We start from the raw sequence: 21327 nt of genomic DNA, 5'->3' as shown, positions 1-21327 counted from the left end.
TGAACAGAGCAATCCAAAAGTTATATCTACCTGTTAAGAACAAAACTAACTACAGCACAAACTGGAAAACAAAAGTAAAGTAAGGTGCCAAATGAGGAATAAAGCAATGAAAACAAAACTAACAAGTATGTTGTGAGGAAAGGAAAGAAAAAAAGAATAGATATGAAAAGTTAAACATAGCTTTAGAAAGAAGATTTATATACATTGAAGATTAACTGCAAGAGTAAAAGAACAGTAGGAAAAGCAAACAAAGGAATAAATGTAGAAAAAATAATAGGTTTTTAAAAGTTAAAAATTAAAATTAGAAAAGAAAAAAATAGGTAGAGGGAAGGAAGAAAAAAGGAAAACTCCATAGAACTGCAAAAGTCCAACATAAGAGGCAGAGGTTTATAACAATAAAAAGTGTGATTGGAAAAAGAAAAACCTACAAGCTTAATTAGATTTCATAGTGCCATTAAAATCAACAACTACAACAGAGGCGGGGGGGGGGAAGAAAAATCAAAAAGAAACTACAGAAGTCAAAACATAAGAATAATAAATGTTTTTCTTGAATCACTTTTGTCAGGGTCCTTTCCCTGGGAGTCACAGTCCACCTCACCCACCTAGGGTACTTCCAACACTGTGCTGGTCTCTGGACCTGCTGTTGGGGCAGCTCAAATTCTAATCTGGTCTTACTTCTGTGTGTTCTTGCCTCCATTTTCCACAGCTATCGGAACTAGTGTGTTTTCTTTTGTGGGAGCTCTCAGTGTCCTTTTACATATTCCATAGACATAAAGTCTGCCTAGTTGATCATGTGGATTTAATCTGCAGCTTGTATAGCTGCTAGGAAGGTTTTAGGTCTTCTTCCTTAGCCACATTGCCCCTGGGTTTCATTTGTGATTTATTTCCACCTCTGCATGTGGTTTGTCCACAGGGGTTTGCTCCTGAGGCTGCCCTGGAGGACTTGGGTCTGCCCCTGTGAGGGCCAGGTGTGGAAGTGGTGCAGCTGCTTGGGTCACAGAGTTTCTGGCAGCACCAGGTACTCAGAGGAGTCAACAACTAGGGCAGCAGGAAATATAGTGCTTTTAAAGAAGGGTATCGGAGAAGGCAATGGCACCCCACTCCAGTACTCTTGCCTGGAAAATCCCATGGACGGAGGAGCCTGGTAGGCTGCAGTCCATGGGGTCACTAAGAGTCAGACACGACTGAGCAACTTCACTTTCTCTTTTCACTTTCATGCATTGGAGAAGGAAATGGCAACCCACTCCAGTGTTCTTGCCTGGAGAATCCCAGAGAAGGGGAAGCCTGGTGGGCTGCCGTCTATGGGGCTGCACAGAGTCGGACACGACTGAAGCGACTTAGCAAAGAAGGGTATGGAAACCAGTAATGGCCAATACACTTTAGTGTTCTTGCCTGGGGAATGCCCCCTGACAGAGAAGCCTGGCAGGCCATAGTGCACAAGGTCACAGTGAGTTAGACACGATGGAAGGGACCCCACCTTCTAGGGGACCTGCTTCCCTGTCCAGGGTACATATGGCTGCGGCAAGAACTTCTGATTCTCATTGTATTTAGGCTGCCACAGATCAGCTGTTTCACTCTCAGCCTTCCCATCTATTCCCCGTGCATAGATGGGAAGACTTTTTTGCTTGTGGCAGTTCTCCCTCAGTGAAGGTTGAGCATGAAGGTGGCACAGCTGCTTGGGTCTCTGGGACCCTGGTGGCGCCAAGTCTGCAGGGACACAGACTGCCTCAGCCACAGGAGTTTTGGCCTTATCAGAGACTTTTTTCGAGCCTCTGGTAACTGGCGATCAGAAGCCTCTTTGGCTAGTCTTTCTCCATAGCTCCACCTGTTCAGGCCCTTAGAGGGCTCCCTTTTGGGGTATTTCTTTGTTGATCAGCATGTCAGTGATATAGAAGGCCCCCCTGGCTGGGGTCCTACTCTGTAGATTGGTGTGTCGGGCACTTAAACAGGCACCCTGGGTGGGGTTCTACTCTGTAGCTCCATGCATCAGTCACTTAAAGGAGTGCACTGGGTGGGGTCCTAGTCTGTAGTTCGGTGCATCAGGTGCTTGATGGGCCAGTCTCTGTTGCTCAGCTGCTTATGTTGGCATGTGTGGAGAGACAGGCTATGGTGATGGCTACACCCCCTATGTTTGACTTAAGAGTATCGACTTGCTTCCATGGCTGCCTGGCTTTCCTCCACAGTCATTTCCCAACACAATCTCCTCCCTCACATCCCCTGGGTCCCTCTCTCCGCAGTGAACAGCCCTCACCCGGGGACTGCTCCACAGTCCCTAAGCTCCAGCTCCCAGCTGCTGCACCTTCTAGGGGACCTGCTTCCCTGTCCAGGGTGCATACAGCTGTGGCAAGAACCTCTGGTTCTCATTGTATTTAGGCTGCCACAGATCAGCTGTTTCACTCTCAGCCTTAACTATTTCTCCTCTGACTCAGACAGTTGCCCTGATGTGGGGATCGGACCCCTGCTTCAGTTCCCCCACCCACCGAGGGCAGGTCCAGTCCTAGTACCACTCCTGTTTCTCCCCCACTTCGCCCTACCAAGTTTTGCATGGTTCTATATATTCTTTTCCACTGGTCTGGTACTCCTGTCCACTCTCAGCTGGTGGTGTGCACATCCATGGAGGGAGAAGTACTCCATGTCCACCTTCTGCTCTGCCACCTTGTTCTGTCTCTGTTCAGTTTTTTTTTGGTCTTTCTTTGTTGTATGTTGAGACTATACATTTTTCAATTTTTTTCCTTTCGTTGTTTATGTTTGTACATGACTTTTCCTCTACTTATAAGCTTCTAAAAGGAATCAGGGACTTCCCCAGTGGTCCAGTGGTTAAGAATACCCTTGCCAATGCAGGGGACACAGGTTCAATTCCTGCTCTAGGAAGCCAAGAGGCAACTGAGCCCATGTGCCACAACTACTTAGCCTGCCCCACATGCCTCAACTATTGGGCTTACATGCCCCAGCTACTGAAGTCTGAGTGCTCTAGCGCCCATGTACTGCAACAAGAGAAGCCACTGCAATAAGAACCCCACACACTGAACTGGAGAAAAGCCAGTGTGCAGCAATGAAGACCCAGGGTAGCCAAAAATAAATAAATAAATAAAAACTAAAAAAAAAAATCAGATTTAAATGTAAGGGAGCAAGGGTGCTTTGTGGCATATTGGAAATGCACTATACAGCTGGTCCTTTATTTCCTTGGGTTCTGCATCTGCAGAATCAACCAGTTGTGGATCCAAAAAGAAAAATCCATGCAGTTCCAAACAGCAAAATGTGAATTGCCACAAGCTGTTAACTGTTTATATAGTATTTGCATTATATTTAGAACTATTAAATGGCAACCCATTCCAGTATTCTTGCCTGGAAAATCCCATGGACGGAGGAACCTGGTAGGCTACAGTCCATGGGGTCACAAAGAGTTGGACACGACTGTGTGACTTCACTTTCACTTTCATTTTACATAGCATTTACATTATATTAGATAGTGTAAGTAATCTAAGTGAAAGTGCTCAGTGCTTAGTTGCTCAGTCATGTCAGCCTCTTTGTGACTCTGTGGACTGTAGCCTGCTTCTGTCCATGGATTTCTCCAGGCAAGAGTACTGAAGTGGGTGGCCATTCCCTTCTCCAGAAAATGTTCCTGACCAAGGAGTCGAACCCTGGTGTCCTGCATTGCAGGCAGATTCTTTACTGTCTGAGCCACCAGGATGATTTAAAGTATATGGGAGGATGTGCACAGGTTATCTGCAAATATTGTGCAGGACTTGATTTTGGTATCCTGGGTTGAGGGTGTTATGGAATCAATTCCTCATAGGTATGGAGGGCCAACTATATTTTGATCTGGTAGTGATTATTACATGAGTGAATACTTCTGTAAAATTTTATTGAGATTTAATACAAATTTCAGATAGCAAACTTTGTAGTGTCATATATAAAAAACTTTTAAAAATGAGATTTAGAACCATATCTCAAAGATGTTTGTAAGATATCTTTGATATCTCACATTTGAACTTCTCTGAAATTAATATGCTTCTTAATGTTGTTGACATGTCATAGTTTAATTGGTAGCATTTTATCTTTATTACAGGTTCAAAAAATAATAGTGCATTCTGTTGTTTAATTCAAGAAAATCTACTATAAGCCAGGCCCTATAAACAAGATAAAAAAATTGTTTTCTGTGTTCTTGTTACAGAAATCATTACCTTCAAAATAATTATTTTTAAAGTATCAGTTTTTTCTAATATTTTTATGGTTTTGTTTCTTTAAGTCTGCTTTGTTTTTCTAGGTTTCTGTTAAATTTTGGTACTGTTAGTTTTTACCTTGGATACAATGCAATGCAGGATTTTTTCCCTACTATGTCCATGAAGCCAAATCCTCAGTGTGATGACAGAAACTGTAGGAAGCAGCAGGAGGAATATAAGGTATATGTCAATGTGTCACAATGCATGAGAGATCATATTGCATAGGACAGAAACTTAAAAAAGAAGAAATAATCATTTAGATTTGGAATACAAGGTAAATGGATTTTGGATTTTTAAAGTTCTGATTTATTCACCATGCTTTAAAAATGAAAATTTTGTTCAAAGTCCTTTCTTGTTTTTTTGTAAGATAAAAAGCCTGTCCTAATTCCGTTTTTAAATTTTAATTTTTTAAGCTAAAATATGGTTGCATACATATTATGCTAGTTTCAGGTGTACCACGTAATGATTTGACATTTGCATACATTATCAACCGATCACTGTGATCAGTCTAGTTATCATCTCTTCCTATACAAAGTTATTAAAATATTATTGACTATATTCCCTATGCTGTAAATTATATTTCTGTGACTTATTATATAATTACAGGTTTAGACCTTTTTGTTCACTTCACTTATTTTGCACCCCTACCTCTCCTGTGGCAACATTATTTGTTCTCTGTATCTGTGAGTCTGTTTTCCTTTCATTTTGTTTTTAGATCCTTTATTTAAGTGAGATTATATGGTGTTTGTCTTTGGTTGTCTTATTTCATTTAGCATAATGCCTTGTAGTTCCATCCATGTTGCAAATAGTAAATTTTTTTATGGCTGAGTCATATTCCATTGTATATATATGTACCACACCTTCTTTATCCAGTTATTTTTTGATAGACATTTAGTTTACTTCCATGTTTTAGCTGTTATAAATAATGCTGCAATGAACATTGGATTATATATCTTCTGAGTGTTTTTGTTTTCATTACAAAAAAAAAAAACAACCAGGAGTGAAATTGCTAGATCACATGATAGTTGTGTTTTTAGTTTTTTGAGACACCTCCATCCTGTTTTCCAGTGATTGCACCAGTTTACAATCCTGCTGACAGTGCACAAGTTTTGCCTTTTTTCCATATCCTTGCTAACACTTGTTATTTGTTGTCTTTTTGATGGTAGTCATTCTGACAAATGTTATCTCATTGTGGTTTTCATTCACATTTCCCTGATGATTAGTGATACATGTCTGCTGGGTCTGTCTGTGTATTGCGTAAAGTCTCTGTATGTAGACCTTAGAAAAAGTCTGTCTGAATTCTTGATTCTGATCAGGTCTGAATAATGCTTCAGAGAACTGAGAATGAGTAAAAACACTGAAACTGTTTGATTTCTACAGAAAAAGGTAGCGGCACTGCCCAAACAGGAGGTAATTCAAGAAGAAGGAGAGATAATACATGAAGACAATGAGTGGGGTAGGAATTGTTTTATAAATTGAAATGGCAGCAAAAAACATTCTTTTATGGGAGGGAACCTAATTATTATTAAGATTATACAAGTTTTGAATGATTATTACTCATTAAGTTCCTTGAAAGCGGTTTTAAGATTAAGTTTAACTTTACAGGTATTGAGTTGGTATCTGAGATTTCAGAAGAGGAACTGAAAAATTCTTCAGGTCCAATCCCTGACTTACCTGAAGGAATTATGGTGGCATATACAGTTCCCCAAAAGGTACATCTAAAATCTGATTTACCATAAGAAGATATAAGAGAAAATGTCTATTTATATTCTTATATCTTCAACCTATTTTATAATGCCAATGCAGAATTTCTTATTTTAGATATTTTACATTAAGATTTGTGAGAGAGGTATTCAGTGTTAATATGGAAATGTGCACAGCACATTTTAAACTGTTTGAAAATGTAGACATAAAATAGTTTTGTTCATTCATTGATGGATCGGTGAAATAGATTTTGATTAAGACTACCTTTTCTGTATATTGATAGTTTTAGCCACAAAACCATTTACAAATACCAGTTCAGTAGAGATCTCAAGAAAACTGAAATTATTGCCTTTTGAGTCAAAAGACTGGTGGAGAAAATAAAGGACTTTATCTCTCCTAAAAATTAGAAGGCATATTTATTAAAGAAGGTTTACTTCGTAAATTTTTTGAACATAGTTATAGCTTACTGATATGTTCCTAAGCATCAAGAACTTTGATTATTTTTTCACCATGTTTCCCTCATTTATTGATAGCAAGAAGATTCTGTACCTGAAGTAACAGTAGAAGATTCTGGTGAAAGCTTGGAAGACCTTATGGCCAAGATGAAGAACATGTAAATAATGGACTGGCCTATATTTTATTTCCTATATTTAAACCTATTCCCTTGCAATTAAAAAATCATTTAAAAACTGAGAAAACTTAACATCAATTGATGTGTAATCTTCACTGAGTTGTTATTAACTCTTTGGAAATACTGTGACTGTTGCTTGTTGCTCCCCTCCTTTAACTAAATCAGAAACTCTCTTAAAACTCATGTTTCATTCTAGTAAGAAAACTTCAAAGGATTAATTGTAGGTTAGCCACTGAACTGTTTTGACCTTTGGGGTGGGGGGGGGGTGAGAAGAAAGGACCAATTTGCTGGTATATTCCTTTTCTTTCCAATAATCCTTTGCAGTCTGTTGCCTGTGGCCATGGACAATAGATAGAATAGTGTGTGATCAAATACAGGGAAAGAACAAGAGGAACAGCATGTTATTATAGCCAGCGGGCACATACTCATTGTGTTTGGAATTGCTCTCTACAAGAAAACTGCCCACTACGACTAACTTGAGCAATAGTGAATTTCAAGTTGTAAACCTACAAAATAAAAACATCCTCTCAAGTGTTTCCTGATGAAATATAAGCTGAAATGTAGGCACTGGAAAAGTTTGTAAACTTGTGATATATATAATCTAAGCAAGACAGGCAAATAAAAAGAAACTTCCTTCATGGATAGTCAGATAAAGATATTTTCAGGATGTACAAATTGTATTTCTGTACTAAGAAAAAGCATATCATCTGTCTGAGTCAGTGTGCTTTACTGAGGAGCAAAAGATAAGTTTAGGCTTAAGATCATCTAAATTGTACCCATCATATGGGCTACCTTCTAATACTTTACTTTATTCAAATTTGATTCCCTGGGTAATTAGTTACTGGCAAAGGCTTGTCCTGGGTAGCAGATAATAAATGAAGCCTACATTACTTCTGAAATGACTGACGTGTATTTTCTTCACAGGGAAGAGTATCATTTTCCCTGATCATTGTAATTTGCTAAACTGCTTTTCTCTGGAGTTTGCATACAAATAATGAAGGCTTAGAGAGCCTCGGTTGAAGTAAATTCCAAATGGTTTGAAGACTAATAAACATGCATGGGTAACCATTATCTGTAGGCTGTTACTGTGCTTGTCTCCTATTTTGATGATTTTTTTGCTTTGAAGAGAGAATATCTAAATTCTATCTCTAGGGGAAAATGTAATTGAAAATTACAGGTACCCTTCCTATTTATGAAATAAGATTCTACAAACTAATTTCAGAAAGCTCCAAATATCAAATATGTTTAATACATTAGTTTTGAGATTTTAGGGTACTGTGATTCTTACGTTTACAGTAATGTCAGGATGTATGGGGATAGCTTCCTAGGCTTGAAATGTATTTATGTTGCCTTGGTAGGTCATTGCAGTTATTTAAAAGCTTAGTATATTCATCTGTAAAATAACTTTTCTAGTTCATAGAGATGCTTTAATTTCAGCAAAGAAATGCAGTCTTTCTAAATAACATTCCTTTGGTACACCAATTTGGTAAGGCTATACTTACAAGTTTAAGTTTATATAGTTTGATAAATAGCTAGAACCTACAGTCTTTAAAAAAATTTTTTTATTGATGTATAGTTGATTTACAATGTTGTGTTTATATTCAGGTGTGCAGCAAAATGAATCAGTTATACATATTAGAACCTACTGTATTCTAAAGATTTTTTTTCCTGTTCTTTATTTGTACCCTGCTGGTATCTTATATTTTATAAAATCTTATCTAATTTTTTTCTTTTATTTTCCATTAAAGTTATTATTTTAGCAGAAAAAAATCTGGTAACAAATATCTTTTGTAATCTAGAGTGCTCTCTTGACAGTCTGTATGTCATGAAAATTTGTATATGTAGACAGCTGACTATGAGAAATTAATCATCACTGGATTTTACATTACTAAATAAACCTATAGTGTTTGACCAGATTTATAACACTATTGCTTCAAGTGTGAAAGATGGAAACACACTCCCAAAATTGCCGTAGCACAAATACTCTAAATTAGAGTAAAACAAACAATATGTTTAACTTTAATCCCTTTTAATTTAACGGGAGGTTAATTCATAAGTTCAGTTCAGTTCACTTGAGTTGCTCAGTCGTGTCTGACTCTTTGCGACCCCATGAATCACAGCACGCCAGGCATGGTACTATTCAAATGTTTTATGTAGTAAAAAAAAAGTAAGTATTATGAGTTTCTTTATGTAAAAATATTACTTCCTGAATACCTATAAACACACTGACCAACCCAAAAATGTAATAAATATTTGAGAATATTAATGAAGCTTTAACTTCTCCCATCATGTTTTTTTTTGTAAAGTATTAATGAATGAAAATTAATTATAACTACCATATTTCAACTCAAGCATTCCAATTCAGATTTATAATTATTTTAAACCTATGCTTTTCATGTTAAAGGTGTATATTAAAGTGCACATAATATTCCTTTTGAGAACTTCTTTTTTTTGGCCATGCAGCATGGCATGTGGGATCATAGTGCGCCCTATAGTGGAAGCATGGAGTCCCAACCACTAGACCTTCAGGGAAGTCCCTATTTTTTTATCTTTTTTTAAGTAGGCATTCTACATGAAAACATTTGAGTTGGTAGTATAATTAGTAAATATAGTCTTAAAAACTATATTTAAACTTAAACCTTTTGAAATAATCACCCCTCAAGTATAATTAATAACTTAAAGTCACTTTGAATAATGTAAGTTTTCACTTTTTATATATTTTTCAAGTGCAAATTTTGTAGGAACAAACAAAAATGCATGTTATTCTTTTGCTAGTTTTTCCTTTTTTCAGGCTTCTTCTAGGATATCAATCTCAGTTTATTTTCTAAAGTTTAAGGCATTTAAATTTAATGTATTATTTATGATGTGTTAAATTACTTATACCACTAAATAATCAAATTTTAAACTCTAAAAGGTTAATTCTAAAATCAGTTTCCTAAAAAAAATAAATAAAAAATTAAATAAAATCAGTCAGTGTCTGATATATTTGTGAAGTCAATTGCTTTGTGCCTTTCATAGCTGACAAACCCAGAAATACGTGTTATGGTTGTAGGTTATGGTTGTAGTTAATCTTCTTTTTTCCCTCTTGTACTTCTGCCAGAAGGGAGAAGAATGATGCTCATTTCGTAAGATTCTGCCTCATTTACTTTAGGTCACCACTCCAGTGCCTTAAAATTAGACCACTGTTTCCCAAACTTCTGTGCCTATGAATCACCTGAGAATCTAACTACATTGCAGATGCTGATTCAGTAGGTGTGGGGGGTGCCTGTCTGAATTTTTACTAAGCTCCCAGGGTAATACTGATGATTCTGGTCCACAGACCACCTTGAGTAGCCAAGCCTTAGAGAACATAAAATCCTAAGGTGTTACTGAAGCTCAAGTTGAGCAAACTACTCAGTGAATTAGCAAACTACAATGCTAATTCTTCTTTTTTGTAGTGTTCAACATTTTTCTTAATTATGTAAATATAATCCTTTTGTATAAACTGGAGTGGAAAAAAGAACTTGAAATTTCACCTTTATTTTAAAATTGTGAAATATGGTTATCACATCTTTCACCTTTACAATTAATACATACTGGAATGTTACAAGTATTAAAATTGAAAATTTTATTATATATATATATATAAATACATAAATGGCATGAAACAGTACCCCAGATTGGCAATATTTATAAAACCTATAAAAACATTTAATTTTCAATATAAAATGGGCAACTAAGTTGAGTTCGAGATAAATGAAGAGGTAGATTTAGGCCATTTAAGGAAGAAGGTCATGTCCATATTTTGGGAAAAGTTAAAAGAATGCCAAAGAGCTTGATTTGTTACTGCAATATTGACTTCAGATTGTGCAAGGACATTCTACACAGCAAAAACAATATATAATGTAGAAAGCACAGAAAACACTGGGCTTAGCCATATCTGCTCAAGGAAAAGGTAGAATAAAAGAAATGTAGCAGACAGATTCCTAATACTAGTTCATTTTACAGAAGACAATTCATATGTCCCATAAACATTATCCCTTTATTCCAAAACTTTTCTTTGAGGTAGACAACTGGGCCAGACTGCTACTGAATAGCAAGATGAGGAATGGTGAGGCTAAAGTAGATTTTGAAAGATAAGAATCATGGAATTCTTGAACAACTTGTATTAACTGCTAATAAAGAGTTATAACTGCTATTACAGAACAGAGACCAGTCTATTCTCCATGATCACTTAATTCTTCATGTCATCTTAGGATTCCAAGGTGTATATATTGGTTCCCACACAATAGGAAAGGTAATTGTTTCAAACAGCTAAAATTGAAATAGCCATGACTCAAACTTCAATGTAGTCCAATATCATACAAATAATCAGTTAAATCACACAAAGTAAAATTAAATTTTCTTAACAGTTTTTATAAATTTTAAATTCTAAAGTTCCAAATGTTTATTTTTTTTATCCTAAGGTGCATTTCCAATGAATTGTAGTTGCTGCTGTCACCTTTGTCCTTGATGAAGGAAAAGATTAGGAGAATGGGTTGTTTTTAAGCTAAATGTATCTCCACTTGATGAATGTTGGGAAGGAGCTTTTCCACCCAAAAGTGACGTTTCTGCTTCTTTTATTTCCATTGCCCTTTTGTATAGTTCAGCAGCTTTTTCAAAATCCCCTTCTTCATAGCTTTGGGAGAAAAAAAAATTCTCAAAATTCTCTTTTAACAATTCTAAATGATCTTATAGGATACAGAAAAACAAGTTGTGCTCTTTTTTTCCAAGCTGAAGATTGAAAAAACTGGAGGTTTTTATTATTAGAGTTTCATATAGAAAAAGTTATATTTGTTGAATGCTTTCAAAATTTTCTAAAATGCCAACTATCACAGGATTTCCAAGATTATTTCAGCCAATTGCTAGTCATTTAACCATATGACAAAATATAAATAATTGAAAAAAAAATCCACCTGAAATCTACCCAGAAGTGCTCTCCACCTCACCTTGTGTAAAACCCTACAGCTGGGTTTTCTGTGCACTGTGAAATAGTGAATGGTCCCATAGTGACATGCGAGAGGCAGCTTGACCCCTTACTTGGAAAGAGTCTGTGGATCATTTCTAGGTTTTGTGTTTTGCCTAAGAAATGATCTTACTTTATATTTTAACTTCAGTTTGTAAATTTTACTCTGCAAGAAAAGTCCGTTTTCAGGCAAACCAATAAAACAGAATACCCAAATTCTTTTTGTCTGCTGCCAAGTGTCTTATAGGGGCACCATTAAGACTATATTGTAATGGGTACAGTGAAACTGGTGAAGGAAGTTAGCATCCTGAGGGAAACAATGCAAAAGTCAACATGGTAAATCCACTTTGAGCATAGCAAACTGCTATTACCCCCAGAGCCAGTTAGCTGCAAATGTAATCCATCCTCTTATTTGTCATGATACTCTCCTCTACAAAATAGGTTGTGCCACCGTCAATTTCACTTCTGGATATTATGTCAATGTGTCTTGAACTAGATCAGCCAAAAATAAACCCTCTGTTCCAATAAAAAGCATATCAGCAATAACTATTTTGTGGGGTTCTATGATGAATCAAAGATGTCCTAAAAGGGATTTTGGCTAATGTGAGGAAAGTGAAGAATTCTTACCTAAGCACAGCTAAATTTTTTAGTGTTTCTCCAACTCGAGGATGCATCCGACCCAAGCTGTCCTCGTAAATCTTTAATGCTTGTTCATATAACGGCAAGGCCTCACTGTGTTTTTTCTTATTAAAAAAGAAAACAATGCTCATTTGAACACATTGGGTTTCTGAAATTACTTTTAAGGTACTCTAGACTGAGCTGACCTACTTGGCTAAGCACTTTAAAAGAGTTAATATCCTCCTACAAGATGTAGATAAACTGATTAATTTTGGAGTAATCATAATTGGAGAAGTAGTATAATAAAATTCAGAAACTTAAGTTTTAGACTTGGCTTGGTAACAACTGACATTAATCCAATTATATAAGCACAAACTTCTTTGCGGTACCCCAGGGTACCATATCACTTACTCATGACAAGCAAATGATACATCTTAGAAACAGTATTACATAAAGAGATGTAGGGAGTCTCCAGAAATAAATAAGCCTATGCAATGAACTAAACAGTATTTCACGCTAAGAAGAATGGGCTGTCTTACAGCTGTAACTTTAATAATTTCTCAAGTATTAAAGGGAACATTAGTAGATAGCCTTAAATGTCCTTTAATTATTTTTACTGTGTCATATCTAATACATGTTTACCTATATCTAATACATGTTTACCTATATTTCATATGTTAAAACTATTCATTTATAAAGTGTTATAGTATGGGAACTTACCATTTGGCTATAAAGAACAGCTAAATTCACCAAGGCAGTAGCTACACTTGGGTGCTTTGGGCCAAAGGACTTCTGCCGGATTTCAACAGCCAGCTCATACAAAGGTACAGCTTTGTCAAGTTTCCCCTAAAACACAAAAGTGAAATCTAACAAAAATATTAAAGCAATAAATACTTTATGATCAGAGCTTGTTCCATAAATACAGCTTTATGGTAAAAAGTAATTTTGAGGAAAAAAGTTCAGAAATATTTCCTCCCAGTTTAATGGATAAGTTTATGGATATCTGAAATCTAATAAAATATGTAAGTAAAGCTATAGAATATAAGAACATTTTCTCTGATAACTCAGAAAGTTCTTTAGGATCACCCATTATAACTTTCTGGTGACATAAACACATGCCAGTTAAAGTATGTTTGCTACTATACGTAATCTAGAGGTAGCATCAGTTTTTATTTTAAAACTCATTTTCCACCAATACTTTCCCGATTTTTCTGATTATTTCTTTTTACTTGAAATTTAGGTAGAAATAGCAACAACCTTTATATTGAAACATCAACTTCAGTACTAGGAGGGTTAGCAACAGTCCCACAAAGTCTATACAACTCTGTAACCACACTAAATGAAAGCAGTTTTTTCTCCTGATTTTCATTTGTTTTAAGGACAGCTATAAAAACTCCAAATACCACTTAGGCTAGAACTCTATGGTAAAGAATGGTTACATTTAACTGCAAGCAAAGAAAAGAAAAAGTGAAATGGTCATTTCATTAGCTATGGAGACTTCTTCAGTCCTGACAATTGGGTGATTTGTTATGTCTGTGGTAGCCTAACACAGCAAACTTAATACTGGTTGAATTTTAGAACTTCTGAAATGTAAAAGAAGAATAAGTTCTAGCTGGAGTGCTGACAAATGCATTTGTATTTAGAATGTATTGTTAAAAACTAAACTAGGACCTTAATTTAGTTAAGTCTGAAATAATTAAATCATTGTGATTTAAAAGCTGATAGAAAATAATCTATCCATCAGAAGATAAATTGTTTTCCTTACAGCAATTTGGCTTAACTGGTATATTATAAAACACATGTAGGCATGCTGTGGATTACTTACCATTTTCTTGTATAAGATCGCAAGATGCTTTACCGTATAAGCCAAAGAAGGGTGGTCAGGAGCTAATGCTCGTCTCCGAATGTCTAAGGCTCTTTCATAAAGTTCTTCTGCTTTGTCATACTGTTTCTTTTCATTGCACAGAGCCGCCAGATTATTCAAAGACTGGGCACAGTCAGGGTGATCTGGTCCTAGAACTCTCTCCCTCATCTCCAAGGAACGCTTCAGAAACTGGTCAGCTGTTCTATGAACAAAAGACCCAAATGGTTTAAACTATCCTCTAGAAGTCAGAACCCTAGTCCTAATTAGGAGGAGAACTGAAGTACTTTTATTCTTAAATCCAAGATAGTTAAAATGAAGGATTCAGCTCAAAATCCTCTTTCCCATCTCTCATCTCTTTCTGCCCTTTTCCAAAAATTAAATATGCCTTCCTGGTAGTGTGAGACCCTAAAGTATCTGGATAATTGTCTCAGTTCTCCACTTCACTTCTCCTAAAAGACAAACTCATAAATAGTTTCCAAAACAAACTTTTTATATCTTAAAAATTACTAAGCCAAACTCAAAGGATTTTGGTATTCTTTCTTTCTCCCTCCCTTTGGAGTTAGTACTAAATCTGGTTGAGTTTTTTTTGGTATTTTGGCTGCATTGTACCATGCAAGATGGTTCCCTGACCAGGGGTAGAACCCGGGCCTCTCCAGTAAAAGAGCAAAACCCTAACCACCAGGCTACAAGGGAGCTCCCTAGTACTAAATAAGTTTTAATTAAAGAACCCTTTGTGGGACTTCCCTGATAGTGCAGTGGATAAGAATCCGCCAGCCAGTACAGGGGACACATGTTCAATTCCTGGTCTGGGAAGACTACATATGCCCGTGGATCAAAACTACTCAGCCTATAATGTAGAGCCTGGGAGCCGCAATGACTGAGCCTGTGTGCTACAACTATTGATGCCCATGTGCCCTAGAGCCCATGCTCTTTAACAAAAGAAGCCACCACTATGAGAAGCCTGAGCACCACAACAAACAGTAGACCTTGCTCCTTTGTGAAGTGGGCTAAATATTTGTATTTTTCTGATATCCAAAATGTCAAGTCTATTATATTTTGCTGACATACAAAGAAGTCCAAAAAATACTCATTTATCATAAAAGAGTCTTTTTGAGTCTACACCCAAATAAATTGAAGAATAAAATTAGCAGCCATCTACATTCTTTTATTTTCTCTCAGTCCCAAGTTTGTTCTTATGTGAGATCTTTTGTACAATATCTACACAAACTCACTTGTTATAAACATAAAATACTAAGGAAACTACAGAATATCTTAGTTATTAAATAAACAATGTCAAAGAAAACAGTGGAGAAATTGTCATGGTCTTTGTTAAATGTGGCCATGTTCATAAGATATCATACATGAAAAATTCTGTCAGTTTTTTCTAGCTTGGCTTGATAGATGCAAGAGATGAAATGAATACCTGTTTTCAATATGAACAGTATGGTACTCACTCTAGGTTGTTCTGAAGATAGTAGAGCACACCCAGTTCATTGAGGGTCCGAGCATTGTCAGGTGTATCCTTACCTAATGTGAGCTCTTCTAATTGTAGGGCCCGTCTACGTAAAAGGGAAAATCCATACTGGAGAAACACAGAAATTCACAACAATCATCAAGAAAGTGCAATCTCTGATTCTGAAGCAATATACTAGGGTTCTGAAAAAATCCTTTCTCCTTTTGTTTCCTTTAAAGTAGATTACAATTACTTTAAGTATACTCAATTACTCTAATGATTATTAAAAAGTATACAAACTTCCCAGTGACATCACATTCTTAAATTCATTTAAAACTATTTTGTGAAAATGACTATGATATTTTAGCAAAATGAACAGAATCCCTAAATGCATCAAAAAGATCAGGAAACAATTAATGTGCATATATTTATTAACCCTATTACTAAACATTTAATACCAAGTACTACTATGGCTTTTCCTGTGGTCATGTATGGATGTGAGAGTTGGACTGTGAAGAAAACTGAGCACCGAAGAATTGATGCTTTTGAACTGTGGTGTTGGAGAAGACTCTTGAGAGTCCTTGGACTGCAAGGAGATGCAACCAGTCCATTCTAAAGGACATCAGCCCTGGGATTTCTTTGGAAGGAATGATGCGAAAGCTGAAACTCCAGTACTTTGGCCACCTCATGCAAAGAGTTCACTCATTTGGAAAAGACTCTGATGCTGGGAGGGACTGGAGGCAGGAGGAGAAGAGGACGACAGAGGATGAGATGGCTGGATGGCATCACTGACTCGATGGACGTGAGTCTGAGTGAACTCCGGGAGTTGGTGATGGACAGGGAGGCCTGGCGTGCTGTGATTCATGGGTTGCAGAGTCAGACACGACTGAGTGACTGAACTGAACTGAACTTAAAATTGCACATAGCACTTGCAACTAGTAGACAAGTAAGTCCTGGAAATCAAATGTATAGCATAGGTAATAATGGCAACAATACTGTATTATAATCATCAAACTTGCTAAGAGACTAGATCTTAATTATTCCAATCACAAAAAAGAAATAATTTTGTGATGTGATGTTATGGTGTAATCATATTACAATATATAAATGCATCAAATAAATATGTTGTACATCTTATATTTACACAGTGTTAGATATGAAATACATTTTAATAAAAAACTGAATATAGCATTTTAAGTTAAAATAAATATGCTATATTTATTTTATCAGCAGCTTAGAAAAATGAAAAATTTTTTACACTTAAGGATAATAATTTCTTGGCATTTGAATGTAACATTAAATGTTTACTAAATTTCTTTTATTCTCTTTTCCAGCTCTTTAAAAAATTGAAACAGCTTTTAAGTTCATCTTCTAAAATCTAACCTTTATCATTTTTGTTAATTTTTATTGGAGTATAATTGCTTCACACTAAAATCTAGTCTTTGGATTATATAGTTCTACTTTTTAAAAATTAAAAAGAAAAATTTCCCCAGCTTTATTGAGATATAATTGACATATAAAACTGTGTAAAGTGTACAACATTATGATATGACATGTATATAGTGTAAAATGATTACCAAAATATATAGTTCCACTTTATAAACATACACTAATTTGTACTTCTCAGTGATACTAATATTTAAACATGTATTTTAAATTAGAAAATATTAATTAGTATTTCCCTAGAAATCAATTTTTAAAGTCAAAAGTTTTTAAATATGTGAGGTTTATGCATCTACATTATGATATGGAGATGTTCTTTTCCTTTTTGTTCAAAATACAACACAAAAGAAATCTCTCATTACCAAGTTGCCTTTTCTCCTTGCAGCTTTCTGACGAATTTTAAACGATTTTTTCCTAAAATGTTCAGCTTGTTCATATCTTAAAAAAAAAAAAAAAATAAGTCAAAGGAAAGGAACATGTCCAAAGTGTCATACTTCAGTGAAATAAAGCACCAATGTAAAGTCTTTTTTTTGCTAATTAAATACAACATTATTTCTTTAGAAGTGATAGTCATATGGAATGAAAAATCTTAACCAAAAACTTTCACAAAGCAAAATCTAATAAATCTAGTCCTCCAAGTGGGCTTCCATGGGACTCAGTGGTAAAGAATCTGCCTGCCTATGCATGAGATGCAGGTTCAATCCCTGAGTCAGGAGAAGGGAAATGCATCCCTGGAGAAGGCAATGGGAACCCACTCCAATATTCTTGTCTGGGAAATCCCATGCATAGAGGAGCCTGGCGAGATATAGTCCATGGGGTCACAAAAGACTCAGTCATGACTTAGCAACTAAAAGAACATGTCTTCCAACTAGCTGACATTTAACTATTTTTTAGCTGATTAAACTCAGTTTGAGTTTAAGAGGCAATCTCTAAAATGCAATCCAATTAAATGAAAATTCAAAACTTTAGTTTGCTATATCAACTAATTTTTGGTCACATAGAAATGGGAAATTCACACAAAATCTGTGTGAAACAATATTTTTAGAAGTTAAAAGAAAAAATTCCAATATGTGTTGCTTATGATTGAGCAAAAGAAATGATTTCAGATAGAGAAGAGATACCTTTCAGAGGTTGTATTATACTAGGGATCAAACTTCTGTAAACTGCTAGATAGTAAGCATTTTTGCCTTTGTGGGTTATGTGATTGCTGTTGAAACTAAAAAGCTACTGTTGAAGCATGAAAGCAGCCACAGATAATATGTAAATGAAAAAAAACCCAAAAAACTATGGCTGTGTTCCACTACAACCTTAGGTCCAAAACAGGGGGGGACCTTCTGGACTGGGCATGTGGGTGATGGTTTGCTGTCCCCTGTATTAGTAGTACTCAGTATTAGAAAGCCAGTCAGCAAAGGAGCTCATTTGCACATCCAGCTCTATGACTCCAAAGTCCATGCTCTGTCCTCCACAGAGATGAACCTTGTCCTTGAAACAGAGATGAACCTTGCAGTTCTAATTTTGTTTACCCCATGAAGACCCAGACAAAGAATAATATTTGAATATGGTGGATTCAAAAGAATATAGGATAAGGAAAGTACAGGATAAAGAAAAGTACACAGCCACAAAACAATGCCTCCCACATAAGTACATTAAGAACACTAATTCCCTGTCAAAAAACCAGAGAATTACTAATTGAAATCTTACTTATCTTGTTTCTGGTACAAAGTTGCAAGTGCCTCAAGTTCGCGAGCAATATGTGGATGGTCTGAACCATAGGCATTTTCTGAGATTTCCAATGCCTGTTTATACAGTTGTTCTGCATTGCCAAACTTCTTCCACTGTACATACACACTTGCGAGTTGGTGGAGAGACTGAGCTACTTGTGGGTGATCTGGATCTAAAGCTGTTTCTCGAATTTCCAGAGACCTCTGCAAAGGCACAACAGCCTGGGGAAGAAAAAGGTTAAAGACCAATTAATGTGAGTGAAATCCTGTAAGATTTGCCATCTGATTAGCACAACAAATGAAAGCTACATCAATTCCTAGGAAGGAGAAGAGAGTAAACATGAAGACCCACAGCCTCTAACTCCCTGCTGAAGTTACCTGACTGAGAAGGCCTAGATCCTTGAGAAATCGCCCCAGGGTTTCATAAAGGTCAGCTAAGCAAACCATGCTCTCTTCGCCTTCACAGTTTTTCTCATACTGCTTCAGTGAATCAAAGTATTCTGCTGCCATTGCGATTTTGTCTTTGCCAACAAACTGCCAATAACTCAGCAACTCAGCAAAATGTCCTCTGTTTCAACAAATAACAGTGATATAATGAAAAAGAAATGGTAAACCCCACTACTGAGTGAAGATGCCACAAATTCATATCAAGCTACTGACAGTATATTAGGAGGCCAGTCCAGTGTAGTGAGCTAAAGGTGTAAACCGGGCCTGCCATCTGAGTCTACAGCGCTCTAGCTGTGTTCTCTCCTACCTCATCATTCTCGGCTGCAGAAGGAGCACCCCGACATCACCTGCCTCAAGTGTTGCTTTAAGGAGACCACGGCATGTAGCAAGTACTCCATAGTGCTGGCTGATACCATGAATACCATTATGGTTACTCACCAATGGAACCCTATCAGAATCCTGTTTAGATTTTTTACGATATGCAGTCAACGGCTGAGTTCACCCCAAAATTATTTTAAATGATGGAAATACGAACAGAAGAAACAAAGCACAGGCAAGCTGTCAGAATACCTGCTTTGTATTTTCATCAAGGAATGGAATGATAAAAGTAAGCTTATTCATCTGTAGATGGTATTAAGTAGGATGGAGAGCTGTTAAACTAAAGGATGAATCTCATTTCAAATCATGAGAAACTGGATGGAGATCAGAAATAATTTATGAGCTGCAACAAAGAAATTTGAGAGAGATCATTAAGGAACAAAACAAATCATGCAGCTAAGTTATGAGAAGTGTCTAAATTTCTAGGTGAGACGGAGGTGGGACTTAGAGGTCAGAAGGTTGGCTCATAAAAAGGTGATTCTGCAAGAGGCAAATTCAGACACACCAGGAGATACCAATGAGACATAAAGGATCTCCCTTAGCCAGTGGCTAAGACTTGGTGCTTCCACTGCATGGGGTGTGGGTTTGACCTCTGGTATGAGAAATAAGATCCCACATGCCACATGGTACAGCCAAAAAGATAGAATAAAAACTTAAAAAAGATTATTATAAGAAAAGGGTAATCCTTTCTTTAAATTCTGACACCAGTCAGATCCTATGAAGAGCCCAAAGTCTAGCTTGAAGGCTATACTTTAAAATACTTGGATGCCCTAAGAGGTAGACATCATGAACCACCTCTCTGGGTGGTCTGGATTTAAACCTGCTTCAGTGAAAGATTAAGATACAAAGCTACCTCGAGAGCATTCCAGCTCTGATTTTATAAAAACAATACTCTTTATCTTTTTTGTTTGGGCTTCCGTGGTGGCACAGACAGTAAAGAATCTGCCTGTAATGTGGGAGATTTTGGTTTAATCCCTGGGTTGGGAAGATCCCCTGGAAAAAGGCACAGCAACCCACTTCAGTATTCTTGCCTGGGAACGCCCATGGACAGAGGAGCCTGGCGGGCTACAGTCCATGAGGTTGCAGAGTCAGACATGACTGAGTGACTAAGCACAGCACAGCATCTTTTTTGTTTACCTCTTGGGAAAAGTAGACATGGCAATTTGCAAACTGTTTAAAATTTCTCCCATATTGTTTTATACTACGGTTACCACTGAAAGTGGACTAATTTTTAAATGAAGAATGCCATTTTCCCCTGTTACCCCGAACAACTGTTTGAATCTGTTTTTCTGGGGAAAGATGTCCTACAAATAAGTTTTTTACCTTTTATAGAGGTTTTGAGACACAAAGAGGTTAAGAAGACAGTCATGCAGCTTCTGTTTACTTCCCTGCTGCTGGAAAAGCCAAGGTAGTTCATCTGCACTCCTCCAAGTCACTCGGTCCTGACTATTAGAAGAGAAGGGACAACATTCAATAGTGCTGTCCCACAGTGGGATTGCTTCAAAAGACTACTGGCAAATGTTAAAGGAGGAGATACATATTTGATATATATCCTATCCCTGACTCGATGAATAATACTGAGAAAATTAGGTAAAAATCAGAAATTTTATGAACCTAACTATGGAAATAAAGTGATATTCAGGACCACTGATCAAACTCTATAGGTATTTTCCTATACCTACAGAGTAGGCATTGAACTATTAAAAAAACCATCAATGGACACAAATTGAATTATCAAAAATACCCCATCAATGGACACAACTGTATACAACCAGGTATTTACAGACATACACATATTTTTTAACTACTTAAATTATTTAACTAGAATAAAATAAAAATAATAAAATGATCCTGCATTGAT

At 36.3% G+C, this 21327-nt stretch overlaps 2 protein-coding genes across 5 annotated transcripts in view; one reads left to right on the top strand and one right to left on the bottom strand.

Moving 5' to 3' along the window:
* Positions 1-9524, top strand: part of UBA5 (ubiquitin like modifier activating enzyme 5) — a 34365-nt gene extending 24841 nt beyond the window's left edge. Inside the window, exons 9-12 of one of the 2 annotated variants that reach the window (XM_004003335.6) lie at positions 4268-4403; positions 5604-5679; positions 5829-5935; positions 6461-9524. In XM_004003335.6, coding sequence (XP_004003384.3) covers positions 4268-4403; positions 5604-5679; positions 5829-5935; positions 6461-6544 — 403 coding nt within the window. In that variant the 3' untranslated portion in view covers positions 6545-9524. Of the gene's footprint in view, positions 1-4249; positions 4404-5603; positions 5680-5828; positions 5936-6460 lie in introns of both variants that reach the window. The other variant, XM_012103335.5, reaches the window with a different exon arrangement.
* Positions 9525-10061: 537 nt separating this feature from the next.
* Positions 10062-21327, bottom strand: part of NPHP3 (nephrocystin 3) — a 55129-nt gene continuing 43863 nt past the window's right edge. For 2 of the 3 annotated variants that reach the window (XM_042237020.2, XM_015092656.4), the window contains exons 19-27: positions 20790-20912; positions 19020-19209; positions 18622-18863; positions 17283-17358; positions 15479-15606; positions 13986-14226; positions 12881-13006; positions 12170-12285; positions 10062-11215 (exon numbers count right to left, since the gene is read on the bottom strand). In XM_042237020.2, the coding sequence (XP_042092954.1) occupies positions 11035-11215; positions 12170-12285; positions 12881-13006; positions 13986-14226; positions 15479-15606; positions 17283-17358; positions 18622-18863; positions 19020-19209; positions 20790-20912 (1423 nt within the window). In that variant the 3' untranslated portion in view covers positions 10062-11034. Of the gene's footprint in view, positions 11216-12169; positions 12286-12880; positions 13027-13985; positions 14227-15478; positions 15607-17282; positions 17359-18621; positions 18864-19019; positions 19210-20789; positions 20913-21327 lie in introns of those variants that run through there. The other variant, XM_042237027.2, reaches the window with a different exon arrangement.

This window comes from Ovis aries, chromosome 1 (genome assembly GCF_016772045.2).
Source record: "Ovis aries strain OAR_USU_Benz2616 breed Rambouillet chromosome 1, ARS-UI_Ramb_v3.0, whole genome shotgun sequence".
NCBI classification, from domain to species: domain Eukaryota; kingdom Metazoa; phylum Chordata; class Mammalia; order Artiodactyla; family Bovidae; genus Ovis; species Ovis aries.
This window is presented reverse-complemented; position numbering and strand designations above follow the sequence as displayed.